This window comes from Montipora foliosa, chromosome 13 (assembly GCF_036669935.1).
Source record: "Montipora foliosa isolate CH-2021 chromosome 13, ASM3666993v2, whole genome shotgun sequence".
In the NCBI taxonomy this organism is placed as follows: domain Eukaryota; kingdom Metazoa; phylum Cnidaria; class Anthozoa; order Scleractinia; family Acroporidae; genus Montipora; species Montipora foliosa.
Genome location: NC_090881.1, coordinates 32,770,779 through 32,785,778, shown reverse-complemented (window position 1 = coordinate 32,785,778; position 15,000 = coordinate 32,770,779). Strand labels below are relative to the sequence as shown.

Below are 15,000 nucleotides of genomic sequence, written 5' to 3'. Positions count from 1 at the left end.
CTGTTGTTACACTAGCCAGTAAAGATGTGGCTGGGGTAACTGCAACAGTGCCATTCATCACAGATGTAGTAACTGCACTTAATGAGGGAGGTGCTTCACTGCTGGGGTCTCTCTTGATTTTGATTGGTGATGTTGGTGTAGTTTGAGAAACAACCACCGCAGGCTCTGTTGTTGTGACGCTGGGTGCTGAGGCGGCAGGCTCGTTAGACTGACTTCCACATTCGCTAAAAGAGACAAATTTAGAAGTACTATTATGAATAAGGAGAAAGTGTGAAGGTTGAATTTATTGGCGAGTTATATGGGAACCCTATGGATTCCTGATTACTCATTGCATGCTATGGAAATGAGCTACAGAAGATGCACGGGATATTTTCAAAGATGTGAGTGAAATAACTACACGTCAAATTAAGGAATGAAAGCTTAATAGGCCATTTCCGAGTTCATGTCTGCCTCCTCTTCAAAGCTAGTCTAAGTGCGAAGTTTTTGTGATGGTAATTAGTTCTACTTTGGTTATGAATTAAAACTAATTTCCATAAGAAAATCTTCGCACTTAAACTCGCTTTGAAGAGGAGGCAGACATGAACTGGGAAATGGCCTATTTCTCTGAGTGACTCCGTGTGTTCATGACAGGAGTCTGCCATGTGACCTGCTGATTAGTTTAGATCGCTTCACCGAATGTCCAAAAAAGGATACTACTTTTTAACTTGGTTAGTGCCAAAAGATTATTGCAAACTTTTAACAATGGGAAAAAGTTGGAACTAAGTCTTGGTTAAGCCAGATGCCCAAACAACACTTACCTGGCGGGTTTAGGTGAGTTCTGTGTGGAATGCGGGGCCGATAGGGTACTGTCTGATCTTGGACTTGATGCGGCCTCAGTCTGACTGGTTGCTAGCACTTCAGCAGTAAATGGTAATTGGCTGGGTGGCTTCCGAATTCTTATATGCAAAAGATACATGAAACAAAAACCACATGTAAGCAAGGAATCACGCAACTTGCAGATCAAGTACTGGCATTGTAATTTTGGTAATTCTAGTGATAGATTTTGTCACATCAATTGAATTTATTTTTTTTCTTGAAACAATACAAAACCATTATAATTCACAGTGAATAGTCTGATCATCTTATTAAACAGCTGTCAAAACAGCAACTAACTTCTCGTTAGAAAGATGGCCTCAACAAAAATGGCTCCAACAAAAAATGGATCTGACAATCTGACAAACCTGCTCCTGAAAAAGAAACCTTTTGAATGCCATTTGCAAGCAATGATTCACCAAGTTGTGCAATTGACCTCTTGAGCTTGGACGTTTTGTTTTTCCATTTCAGACCAGGTGATGTTCTCAAGAGAATTTTTTCTTTTGTTTTTTCATAGGTTATTCGTATGTAAGCACATGCACATAAGACAACGTTTGAAAGAAACTGTTCTCTAAAGTAACACCACGTGGTTTGAAATGGGAAACAAAATGTACAAGCTAAAGAAGTCTATTTTCACCCTTCTTATGAAAGCTGGTAAAGGTTACACTGTATTCTTCCGGTTCTTCAATAGCAACCAGTGGCCAAAATTCTCCTTAGTAATGTCTTCAACCAAGATTATTAGAAATACACATGTATAGCTTACCCTTCAGAAGTTCTCTTGCGTAATATACTTGGCCGCGGAGAAGTGGCAGTCGGATTTGGAGCTGACAGCTGGGCAGCTTGCATTCCAGCGGGAGGAACATTGAAAATAGGCACACTGTAAAGGTTTGCTTGACTGAAGTCCATTATTCCTGCTGTCACTGGAGTTTCTGAGCCTGCCACATTGGCAATTCCTGAAGCTAAAAATTGTTAACAAAGAACCAAATTACTTGGTTTGACAATAATTATCATCAAGTCTTCCTAATACTCTGTAACTAGTAGTAATCTCGGATTATTGAAGTGCATTCGACAGTCGCTTTGGAAGCAAAAGAGAAGGGTAGGGAAAGAAACAATCTAGGGTTAATCTTATACGACTAACGACGTATCGTTTCTGAGGAAACAATACAATGTAAAATAGCCCCCTCAGAGGACATGTGGCTACTACAAGAAGTAAAATACTAAATGTAATTTGAGAACACCTGCCCAGTGCAAGTACATGTAACATGAGTACAGAAACTACAAATTCACAGTTAAGTTCTCTGTTTTGTAGCTTTAAGATGGCACCATGACAATCACATACTTTCTTGAAATGGTTTCAAAAAGTACCAAGTACTGTCTATGACTCATGTGACAGGACTGCAATACTTTGCCAATGGGTAGACTCAGAATCACAAATAAGCGTGAGCTGTTTGATTTAAGGGGGTATGTTGTGGTCAAAATAACAATGTATCCTTTCTGAGGAAAGGTAAAATAGTCCCCTCAAAGGACATGGGGCTACTAGTATTTAATACTAAATGTAATGAGGACAATTGCCGAGTGCAGGTACATGTACATGTAACATGAGTACAGAAACTAAACGTTCACTGTTAAGTTCTAAATTCTGTGGCCTTAAGAAAGCAGTGCCTCTTCTTGGATTTAACAGTCAACAGTCTAAAATATAACCAACTTGAGTCATTACTAGGACCAACTCAGCAGTCCTGTGTGAATCCATGCATTGTACTTGACACCATTTTGTGGGTTCAGTTTGTTGTTTTTCTTCTCTGGTGCGAGAGATTTTCAAACAGGTTCTCCACTTTTCTCCTTTTCTTATAGTTACATGTAGTAGGTTAATAATTATTGTGCACAGTCATACCTTTAGGCAAAGCTAAAATAAACAAAATGATTCTTATTTTTACTACTAAAATTTTGTCTTCATGTTGGTCTTCTTTTTCTTCTTCTTCTTGTTATCATTATTATTATTATCATTATTATTATTAAAAAAATTATTATTATCAAATTATGTTATCACTGTTGCCACCATCACTATTGTATAATGCTACCATTGTATTATTTGCTGTACCACAGCCTTCAATAATAGGGAGTTTAAGAAACGATGACGGGCACAGCAACAACAACGCCAAAAAGCAGTAATATTATTAGGTTAAAAGAACCAAAATGATCATGTAATGCACATGCAGCATGCATTTTTGAACATTTCTCTCCCGTACTCATCAAAACTACTATGTGAAATGACCAAATTTAAGGTTTGGACAACAACATGGACAAACTACAGTGAATCTTTCAGTCTTGCTCTTTACTTCAAATGCATCCGTAGCATCCAGTTTTAGGACACTTCGCCTATGATGTATAATATAATCAAGATAGAATAACCATGAAATACTTAGAATAGCTCAAACTTTTATTTTGAAGTGACGTTTCTGTCGCCATAGCCGTTGTGGTTTCTTAAACACCCTAATTTGCAAAATCCTCCACCAACAAGATGCCATTCATACCTCCAACACCTAAAGCAGCAGCAGTTGGCTGAAAAATCAGTCTTGGGTGATCCATGATCTGCATAGGATTCACACCAGCAGCTGCTGCAACTTGTGCGGCAGCTGCTGCAGCTGCAGATGTAGCAACACCTTGTTGCGATCGTGCAAGTGGCTGCATAGGGCCGAATGCTTGCTGGTGATATGGTGAATGAAGACCTGGATGTACTGAGACAAAAAAAAAGAAGCTGACTATTGACAATGCACATCGTAATTGGAAAGGTTACTGTGACCAAAGGCCGTAAGTAATATTATTTGTAACAGTGATAGTCAAATAAAACAATCCAACAATGGTTGCACTTTTACTTGTCAACATCATATTTTGCTTAATGGGGACATGGCTCTCATTAACTTGACTACTACTGCAATAATAATAATAATAATAATAATGATAATAATGATAATGCTAATGACAGTAATGACAGTAATAATAATAATAATAATAATAATAATAATAAATCCTATCATAATCACTAACCAGTTGATAAGGCATCCTGGTAGAACAAGTTTGCCATTCCAGCCATTCCAGCCATAGCGGGGTGATATGGAAACTGAGGCAAGGCCTGGTGTGCTCTGAAGATGGAAATACAATGTAAAGACATATTGACCCTCCTACATGGAGGCAAGTTGAGCAAAACAAGTAAAACAGACAGAACAATGAGGGAAGGGAGGCCAGTCAGATACAGAATTTATCAAAATAAAGCATGCATCTTATTACCTGACACCCTGAACATAGGGCCCTATGGGTCATTAACTCGGGAGTGCTGATGGTATAGAGGATATTACACAGCTGCTTGGAGATACAAAATTTCTCTTCGAGTATTGAAAAATACTTTATGAGTGAGAGCCGTGAATGAGTGAAATATTTTCAACACGAGAAGAGAAATTCCGTATCTCCAAGCGGCCATGTAAGTACTATTCTATTTATTATATAAACACCAATGAAATACTAAATCACTTCATGAAAGGCATCGAAAGAGGTGCGATTTTCATATGTAAACTTAGCAACAGTGATCTTTTCACCTGTGAAAATAACATGTTATCTTCACATGTGAAGATATCATGTTTTTGTGCGAAAGCTTACTTGGTGTATTTCATTGGTGTTTTTATAATAAAACTTAATATATTATGTTATGGGGATAACAAATTTCTTACATTTTTAGGAGAGAAGGCAAGGTTTTTCTTTAATAATTTTAAAGTCAAACTATTTTCTGTGTAGCATACCAATAAAATTATTGTTGTCTTGAAATGTACAGGTTTAAACCTTAAGCATACAAGTTCCTTGCTGTTACCTTTAACTCAATCCCACTGACTGCATGTTGTAAAAACTAACACAGTTTGGATATATAAATTGACTTTTTGGCCCTCACCAACCACTATTACTCATTCATTGCACTTTATACAATTAAGAGTTAAGAAAAAAGATCATAGTTTTAAAGAAAATCGTCTCTCACCTTTCCATTCTGTTCTCATTACCTACCACTGAAAAAAAATGCACACACTTTCAGTCATTTCTCTTTACTTGGGAAATTAAGGATGGTGCCTACATATTGTTAATGCGCATACATTCTGTGTATCTCAAAATAATTGGGTTTAATCCTATGGGTGGTGCTTACTAATACAGGTATATTTTTACATGGTTTCCTTAAAACTATGTGGAGAAAGCGGAACTTACATGTAGCAAGTTCCCTTGGTATCCAAAAAGAAAATTGGGGGTAACCATGCATTTTTCAGAGATAATTTTAAAAGCTTTACTTTGGAAAAGAATGCCATACATTGCTTTGTATTTTAAAGCTTTTTACAAAATATTGTTGATTAATAATATTTGAAAAATTTGTGGTTACCCCCAATTTTCTTTCTGGATTTCAATAACACTTGTTAAGATCTGCTTTTCCCTGATATTCATAACACATGCACAAAGGTTATAACCTGAAATTTCTGTCTTAACTGAGTCTTAAGCTGATGATAGACAGATCAACATCCTGCAACATTTGTTGCTCAACAAATGTTGAACAATGTTGCAAAGTTGTGTTGAACGGAATAGAGCTGGTCTCTATTTTCGTTCAAAATCGTTCAACAACATTCAACATTGCATGACACACTGTTCAACATTAATTTTGTTGAACAACAGCTGCAACATTTGTTGATCAACAAATATTAACAGCTGCAACATTTGTTGATCAACAAATGTTGAACCGTGTGTCACCAGCTTAAGTTCTTTGAGGGCAAGTAATAACCTCAAAGTCACCCTTCAAGGTTTAGCCATCTTAATGGCATATTTTCATTGTCACTTTCAAAACTACATGTGGGCTAAAAATAAATGCATAGATACAGTAAGGAATAGTAAAACAGTGACACAAAAGCAGAATTCACCACTTTGTACCCCGCATTATCAGGTTCAAATATCAATATTAAAATTTAATTTGTCTTGTGGGAAGAAATATTACAGTTCTCTGGCCCATCACTGCAACCATGTTGATTTGTTGCTTTTAGCCCAAGATATTAGCTAAGTAGACAAGTACCAGAGTTCAGTGATGATACTGCAATGTGTGGCACAGAGGAAATAGTACTGGCTGGGTGATGAGACGAAACAGCCGCTGGTGAAGATGATCCACTAGGTTTGGTTAACCTTGAATGATCTACAGGATTCTAAAAAAAAGAAAGTAATGCCAAAATTCCTAAATATTGAAAAGAGATAGTAACAAATACCTTTATTAGCACTTATTTACACATACCAGTAATTTACCTAATTTACCTGCATGTTTTATCACAAGAATGCACTCTGGTGCCTGCTGATTGGTGAACTTAATTTTATGTGTTACTTCCCAGCTGTAGACTCCAAACAATTTCCCAAGATGGATTCAAAAACAGAGAAACGATGGGAGGGGGACAAGACCTTCAAAGCTTCCACAATTTTAACAAGTCTGGTTTTTTGAGAGAAAAGTAAAACATCAAGCCCACAAAGGAAAACAAAATCATCTCTTTTCCTAATCTCAAACATGTTTACAGAATATATAAGCTCCAAACAAGCTCCTTTTCCCTGCAGGCAATATACATACCATAGATGTTTCTGTGCTTAAGATTGGAGATTGTCTAGGAGCAGTGAAAGCCAAGTGATGTGGAGGCGTATAAAGCTTTGATGCGGTTGACAATATAGCTGGTGCCACACTAATGGTGTTGGGTGGCATCATCTTTGATGGCTGGGAATGCCCTGTTGGCATACCAGCCACTTGCGACGGCAAGTGTGGTACACTTGTACTCATAGAGGAAACACCCACAGCTGTAGCTGGTATACTGGCGTGTGCAGAACTGGGATGATGTGGTGGTAATGCTGGAACAGGTGATTTTTGAACTGGATGAACTTGAGGAATTGGTGCTGAGGGAACGATGTTGATGACTTTACCTCCAACAGACACAGGATTGTGAGCTTGTCCAACAGTTTGCACTGTTGGTGATGCACCTCTCCTTGACAAATCAGACATCATGGTTGGTCTTCCTTCACGCAAGTCACTTGGTTTGTGTTCAGACCCTGGCTGGTGCATGGAGGAAGCAACTGCAACAGTGGCAATGTGTGCTGGCATTCCTGGCGATGATGGTCGTGAAGACCCAGAAGTTGCTGGAGGTGCATGTGACTGCATTTGTCCTCCACTGGAATGCATTTGAGCACCAAGTCCCAGAGGTTTTACTGGAGGAGGGAGTGATGGGTTGCGCAGTGATGTATTCCGAGGTGTCACTCCAGCAAGTGCTGCTCCTGCTGCAGCACCAGCAGGAACATGGGAGAATGCCGGCTGCGGCATTCTCATCATGGAAGCTAGCAGAGGATGTCCATATGCTGGCATACCACCTGCTACAAGACCAGGTGCAAGGTGACCCCCAGGAATCATACCTGCAAGAGCTCCTGATGCAGGGGCTATTGGGCGATTCTGGAGAGGTTTACCAATCTGGTGTGCGACATAACAAAAAAAGATAGAAATTAAGAAAAACAGAAAAGTTGACTGAATGAGCTAAAACACTTTACCCTAGGCTTACAACTTCTTGATCCAAACCTTATGACTTCCTTGGTCCACTTGTGACCTGTGAAAACTTCCACTTTCTGGACCTGTCATAGGTACTGTAGTAAAGCAAAGTTGATAATAATGAATTAAAACGTCTTTAAAGAACAAAGGATGCATTGCAAAAGGAGTTAAGCTTGATTTTGATCCCCTTTCTCTTAGATTTTGGAAAGACCTTCAGTGGTAAAAGCTTCTTAATGAACACTTTGTTTTCATTGTAATTTGTCATCATTGGTGTCTTTATACATTCCATTGTTATTTTAGTCTTCCATGAAACCCTTTCAACAAAGTATAACTGCACACCAAGGAATACTAAGTCAAACTCATTAATCAATGTCGGCCAAACAACTACAGCTTCAGTTATTGTGGGTGACCAGTTACTGTAAAGTGAAGATATCGTTGACGTCGCTCAGCTTTTACCATTGTGCCAACAACAGCTTCATTGGTTGTTGAAAGAAAGGGTTTTTTTTGTTTCTGTGGCTGGCTCACTTGAATAATAAAAGAAATGTTTGTAACAGAGATACATGTATCTTCCCTATAACGTCCAGGTGATCTGGTGACGTAATTCGGAGGACTGGGGAGAAAAATTTTAACGCCGTATCCCACAACCGTGCACGGCCTTATTTTCGAATTCAACATGCCAGAAGCGAGGTTAGAGCTCGTCAGGTCTAATTGAATGTTCATTCAGTAACAGGAAAATGTGGTAGACATTTTGGCGTTAGGGTTTAGAGTTTTGGCGATAGAAATACTGCAGGGAGTTTGGAAACAACACCTAAGGCCGCGCGCTGTTGTGGGATACGGCATTAAAATTTTTCTTCCCAGTCCTACAAATTACGTCACCAGATCACCTGGGTTTTTCTCTTCAAATGTCTCGGTACAATAATTGTAACTTCTTTCTAACATACATACTATACTGTACAGTACAAAAAAATAACTTTCTCTCTCTTTCGCATTCATTGTACACAACATTAGCAGTATTTATACTAGAGGACGTCTAAGACGCCCAGACGCATTAAACGTCTGGCCATAAGTACGACTAATACAAATATGTGATGCACTTAACTTCGATGGCTAGAAATCAAATTCACAATTTTCTTCAAAAGATACTAACCGCTCGCTTCGCTCAGTCCGTACTGACACAACCCTGCCACGACCCCAATATTCCCCAGTATGGCCCAAGCAAGCTCGATTAGTAAGTTTATTATATGGCACTCTGTTTCTGATAGTAGAATGCACTTCTGGTGCAATCAATCTTTTTAGCTTTTTATCTTTTAGCTTGTTATCTTTTTAGCTTTTCAATCTTTTTATCGTTCAATCTTTTTACCGTTCGATCTTTTCAGCTTCTTCTGGTTGTTTCACTGTGAAGAATGACAATATTCACAGTTTTTTTTTCACTGTTTTGGTTGCAAATTATGAATTTGCTGGCTTTGCTCCAAAACAAAAATACACGGCTTGGACCGTTTCCACGGGAATGGTCCGTACTGCAAAATCCTGACCGAAAAAGAACCAACCAGAGTGCTGGGATTTGCCCAAGACTGGCTTTGCCATATAATAATGAGATTTAATCACCAAAGAGACTGTGTGCATTTCATTGCTAAGTGCCTCCCAGTTTAGTGCGTCTCGTCTTTATACTAGACAGCTTAGACATCTGTTAAGTGCGTTGTTTAGACGCACTTAACTTGAGACGTTTAATGAGTCCACCTTATTTCCTGTATTTATACTAGTCGTCTAAGATGTCTTAGATGTCTTAGACGTCCTCTTATATAAATACGGCCATTGCATGGTGAGGCATTCATGAGTTCAAACATTGAATAGTGCTATCTACCGGATAAATCACTATCCAGGGGATAAACACTAGCAAAACCAATAAAGTTATCCAGTGGATAGTGATTTATCCAGCAGATAGCGCTATCCATCGTTTGAACAACTGGGACCTGGACGATTGGGAACAGAAAAGAAGGGCAATAGAGGGTAGTAAAGTTGTTTAAAAACATCAATGCTACTGATCTCACAAAGATCATAAAAGAATAACGGACAAATAATTTTGCTTAGTTAAACAGACTCACAGGAAAGCAGTTAACAAAGTCACCATATTTAAATTTATTTGCTTGCAAAATGTTTCAATTTGAAAGAGGAAATTATTAACTGAAGAACTAGTCGGAAACAAGTAAACGTAATATCATTTGAAGTAATCAAGGATGCAGTGAAAATACAACAGGAAAGAACATATTTTTGATCAGTAAATATAATTTCCTTGGAACAAATCAAACTTCAAACCAAAATTGGTCGACAAAACAAATTAAATTTACTCTCTAAGGTAAGTATTCATTCACATCAACCTGCTTAAATACAGATCTACGTTAACAAATATAGGTAAACAGGTTTTTTTTCTTCAATATCAAGTGACCTAACGGTGACAAAGAGAAGAATGAAGGTTGAAGTAATGGGATAAAACGAACGGTATCAAAAACTAGCCATCACACCTTTAGATTTCTCGTGCTTTTCCATCTCCAGAGAGGGATTTCGCGATGAACTGCCGACCAAATCCCGCTCATGTCGATCATCAGCTGGGTAACTCATCGTTTCCTTCAAACGAGTATCACATTGGATGAATCTCTAATGAAACGGTTCTCTGTTTCCGGCGAAATTAGTCAGAAGGTCACAAAAACATTGAACAATTTTGAAATTCGGAGGCAAATGTAAACCAGTGATTTTTATCGGAAACTTCTCAAGCGCATGACACGAGTATATTAATATCAGCGCAAGTGAACGCAGGCTCAATGTGAAATCTTTTCCGTGCGCGTTGGACGCGCGTTGTGTACTCGAAACACGAGTAAACCGCACGCTTTAATCCCAATTCAACATTAGGGCCGTTTACACGAGAAAAATAAGCCACGGCTTATAATAAGCCGCGGCTTACTTAACACTCGAAATGCTCGTATAAATGGTTCGTGGTTCAAGCTACGCTAATACGAGCAACAAAAACGTCCAACTTCAACGGTTTCGCAACATTGCTGCAAAACTAGTCTAAAAGCGATGTTGCACGTTTTGCATCCCCCTCTAAACCTTGTAGCAGAATGTAGAACGGACCTCTCCTTACTGCAACACGCTGCAGCAACTTACAACAAATTTTTTGATGCGAGACAGGTTGTGCGTGCGATGTAAAACTGGTCCAATGATGACGCAATTTTTTTGATGCGTCGTATTGGGGTGATTCGTTGCTCAAGCTCGCTACTTTTTTTTTCTCAGGGGAATGGACGGGCGCAAAAAGGAAGACAAAACAAGCGCATGCACAGGAGCCGTTCACGGTTTGAGCAAGCCGCGGACAGCGCTTGAGATCATTCACGTCCAAGGTAAGCCGTGGCCAATATGAGCACAGCCCAAAAGCCCTGGGCCAGGATAAGCCGCGGCTTGAACTAGCTGCGGATGAAGTTAGCAGGGAACTTCGATTCGTACCATTTCAAAACGGGATGTTCGCGTCTTATGTAAGCCGAGGCCAGTATAAGCCGTGGCTTATTTCTTCTGGTATAAACGGCTTTATTATCGATATAGAAATTTAAAACCTACGGATTTAACTGCAGAAAGGCCTACTCATTTTACTCAATGTACAAATCAATCGAAAGGTCAAAGCTTTTATTCCGTCAGTTGCATTGGTATTTTTTCCGATTATACCCAAGACATCAACGGAAAATGTACTTCTCTTAATTAATGTACCATTTCCGAAAATCGAAAGTGACATCGAATTCAGCGGGAGCTGTGATCAGTTACCTCGCATGTTTACTCACGAAACAAAGGATACATCTGTGTCAAAATGATGGCAAGACACCCGGTTTTTGTTTCAAGTGTTTTAAAGATTGATAAGAAATGTGCGAATTCAACACAAAGATCACAATAGTCCAACTCTTGAGGTTGACCAGTGTTTCTGCAAAGTCAAAAATTCACTCTCCTAGACGAAGTTTTTTCATCACCAGGTAATTCCACCGTTTTGGAAATGGCAGCTGCTCATTCGGCATCAGCGTCACAAATTCATGTTGATTTTAGGGCTCATTTTGTTGAAACTCAAGCTCGCTTCCAGCAGACCTGCTTATGTTCGTGAGTTATCTGAGTTATGCACGCGCTACGGGCCTGTTTGCCACCACGGACTTACAATCACTCACTCACTCACTCTTTCAAACCCAGTGACATAGTGTGTAGATAAGGTGCACATAGTGTGTAGATAAGTTGCACTACCACAAAAACTGAATTGGATAATGGATTGCTCGTGCTTTGATTCAGCTTGGCCATCATGGTATATGAGCTATTAAACCAGTGGGGAATATTTATCCATACTTTGTGGGCATTTTTAATAAAACAGTTATTCCAGTCGAGCTTGTTGTATGAGGTGATTATAGTCTATCATCTCGTATCCAACGCGGGCTCGTGGAATAATTGTTATGTATATGTTTCGAAAGTAGACGAAATGTTGCTCTTCTATTCCCCTTCGAATTGCACTCCACTCAGTCCTATTACCATAATTGAATGTTCACTTCTTTTGTATTATTTAAGCAGCTGATTTACGGTTGATCAACAAATTTGCCCAAACCGCAAAACACCGGTAAGTATACATACAATATTATAAAGCAAGATATAGGACTGTATGCTATAAGCTGAGCTAGCCGCACAAGGAGTGCATAACGTAAACTGTGAGCCACTGGACTGAAAAAAATATATCTAGATACTATTATAATTACAATATGATAAAAATGAAAATATATGTCTCAATAAATCTATGTACCACTAATTACAATATGATAAAAGTAAAGATAAATGTCTAAATGTGTATTGTGCCTGCAGCTATATCTCTAATCATTCTCCCTTATGTTGCCCGAGAGTACTGCCTTCGGCATCTTTGCAGTACATCTCTGCATTTGTCCCCCACCCCCCTACAATCTCGCACATCGTGACCTTCAGCTCCCGGGACCACCCCCCGAGTGCGATGCTGCTCCACTTCATAACCTGGGAACTGCTGCTTCAGATCCCAGTGAAGGGGTCCGTATTTCAGAGTCTTCTCCTCACCTTTCTTCTTACGATTGTTATTTTAGTATACACAGATAGTTAAATAAAATCAATTTTATTATTATTATTTCGTAATTCATATATATACACCTTATTGAGAGGTTTAACATAGATCCGTGAGGACATTTTGCTCACCGTTGCTTTCCTCGCCCGACATTAAGTAAGGTGATATACCGGTGCATCCATAGCATTCTCCCATGGAGTTTATAGACCCGTCCCGTCCGTATTTGCTCTGTTCTAAACCGGTCAAACCGAGACAGTGTATTACCGTCTCTTATTATATGGCAAGCACTTCTGAAGCTAAATGGAACACTCTGTTTGACTGGTTTTCGGTTAGCGAAACAAAAAGTTTTTAAAATTTTTTCATCACAACAGTACAATGATAGCAAGCGGAATATAGTGTTACATGCGAAAAGTTACCATTCAAAGTTCGCTGATAGAAGACGAAGATTCAGGGGCACCCAACGAGAATATATTTCAAAACCACTTAAACATAGCATTGTTAAACCTATTTTAGTATTTAAACGGTAAATATAGGCATATTTTTATCCCCTAAAAATTTTTCATCTGTTCGGATTTCCTAGCTGAAAGTCTAGTGATCCGAAAATTATAGGGATAGAGCTTACCTTTTCGAAAATTTCATCCAGAAAAAAGGTTCCCGAAAGTTCTAGGTGACCTTTTTAGGGTAAAAATCCGTTAAAAATGGGCAATTATACCATGTTTTAGATGTTCGAAAATCCTAGGACAGGCAGGCAAGAAAGGAATTTTACAACAAATGTTCCGAAAATTCTTGATCTCAAATCGTCTTGCGAACAGATATTTTCCGAAAATTGACGTTGGGTGCCCCTGAAGATTAAGAACATTCACCACGCGGAAGTGTCCGATCGCTCAAAGAAACGATGCCATATAATAAACATTTTAAGCCTCATTTACACCAGCAAGATTTCCTCGACAACTTTTCCTTGACAACTTTTCCTTGGCAGTGTAAATGGAAAAATATGACAAGTTTTTCCTTGTCAAGTGTCCTTGTTCAAAAACTAGCATGCTAGTTTTTGAACAAGGTGCTAGTTTTTGAACAAGGGTACTTGTCAAGGAAAAACTCGTCAAGGACGATATTTGCTAGTGTAAATTACTTGTCAATTGCATCTGTCAAGGAAAACGTGTCATATTTTTCATTTACACTACCAAGGAAAACTTGTCAAGGAAAACTTGCTAGTGTAATTGAGGCTTTACTAACCTCACTTGCTAGGGGCCGCGCAGGGAAATATTGCCCCTCGGTCGCTTTTGTACGGACCTCGCTGCGCTTGGTCCATATTGCCACAACCTCGGTCCAATGTCCTCCTGTATGGCCCTCGCGCTCTCTTAGTAAAAGGTTAATACCGTCGTTTTCATCTAAGCGTGGACCCACGACAGGAAAACACGTTCTTTGAAGTTTGAGCTTGGCAGCCGTTAACATAAGCAAACTCTTGCGTGCGATAGTTTGACTGAACGTATTTGAAGCATACTTTATCAGATTAGGGTCAATCTCTTAGAAAAAGTCTTTGATATCCAGTCTTGCTGCTATTCTAGGAAAACTTGCATGAACATCCCTCAAACTTCGAATGATTGCAGACAAAACATGTCATGTTTGCAACCAGTTAGAGCATGTTTTCCCCGTGACGTGTCCACGCTTAGGTGAAAACGACGGTATTTTGCGCGTTCTCTTGACCAAATATGGTAAAATGGCTTAATAGTGGAATATTACATTTCCATTCATTAATTTATTCATATTTCATTCTTTCAGGGCGTTTTATTTAACATGCAAGGAAGGTCTGGTGAGGGCTTGATTACATGGTGAGTAAGGGAAGGGCTGGTCAAATCTCATGTTGAAGAGCTCTCCTTGACTTTTTTGACTAATTGGGTTAAATCACGGAACTCTTTTTGAAGACCGCATTTTACTGAAAAGAATAGGCCACCACCAGAACCTGCACGACTCTGCGAATAGTACTTGGGATATTTCACGTTTCATAGTCGACCTTGGGTCGCGAGACAGAAGCTGCGGTGTACAAATCTGGGGATTCATTGTGATTAGGAATGCAGTATCTATACAAAATGATACCTGTTTTATAGTTAAGACTTATACCAACGTACACAAACCAATTGTGTTGAAAGACAGTATATTTTTTTCTGACTTTGTCTACTGTACAGACCGAATGCAAAAATGTCGGTGATTTAACCTGAAAGTCGTGGGGTTCAATCCCTACCCTAATCAGTTTTTGCCCCGTCCGTGCTGGTGTGGGCCCATACCCATTTCAAGAGCAAACGATCAGATGGAATACATGAAAGGATAGCACTGAAAAGCTCATTGTTATAGGTATCTCTGTTAAAGTACAGGTGCTATACGACCAAAGTTTGAAAAGACGTACCCCTTCTCATATCTTCGTGTTTAATAGACTAACTAGCTTCGTTTTACAGCTAAAAGAGCGTGTATACTT

General features: G+C 39.1%; 1 protein-coding gene across 1 annotated transcript in view; it reads right to left on the bottom strand.

Annotated features, from left to right (window-relative positions):
* The window catches only part of LOC137983334 (histone deacetylase complex subunit SAP130-A-like), a 17,580-nt gene extending 7,379 nt beyond the window's left edge, over positions 1-10,201 (bottom strand). The window contains exons 1-10 of the mRNA XM_068830537.1: positions 9,955-10,201; positions 7,466-7,530; positions 6,479-7,360; positions 5,942-6,068; positions 4,874-4,901; positions 3,898-3,992; positions 3,384-3,587; positions 1,616-1,811; positions 798-935; positions 1-224 (exon numbers count right to left, since the gene is read on the bottom strand). The exon at positions 1-224 is cut by the window's left edge and continues 49 nt beyond it. Of these exons, the coding sequence (XP_068686638.1) occupies positions 1-224; positions 798-935; positions 1,616-1,811; positions 3,384-3,587; positions 3,898-3,992; positions 4,874-4,901; positions 5,942-6,068; positions 6,479-7,360; positions 7,466-7,530; positions 9,955-10,051 (2,056 nt within the window). The 5' untranslated portion in view covers positions 10,052-10,201. The remainder of the gene's footprint in view (positions 225-797; positions 936-1,615; positions 1,812-3,383; positions 3,588-3,897; positions 3,993-4,873; positions 4,902-5,941; positions 6,069-6,478; positions 7,361-7,465; positions 7,531-9,954) is intronic.
* Between the last annotated feature and the right edge of the window lie 4,799 nt (positions 10,202-15,000).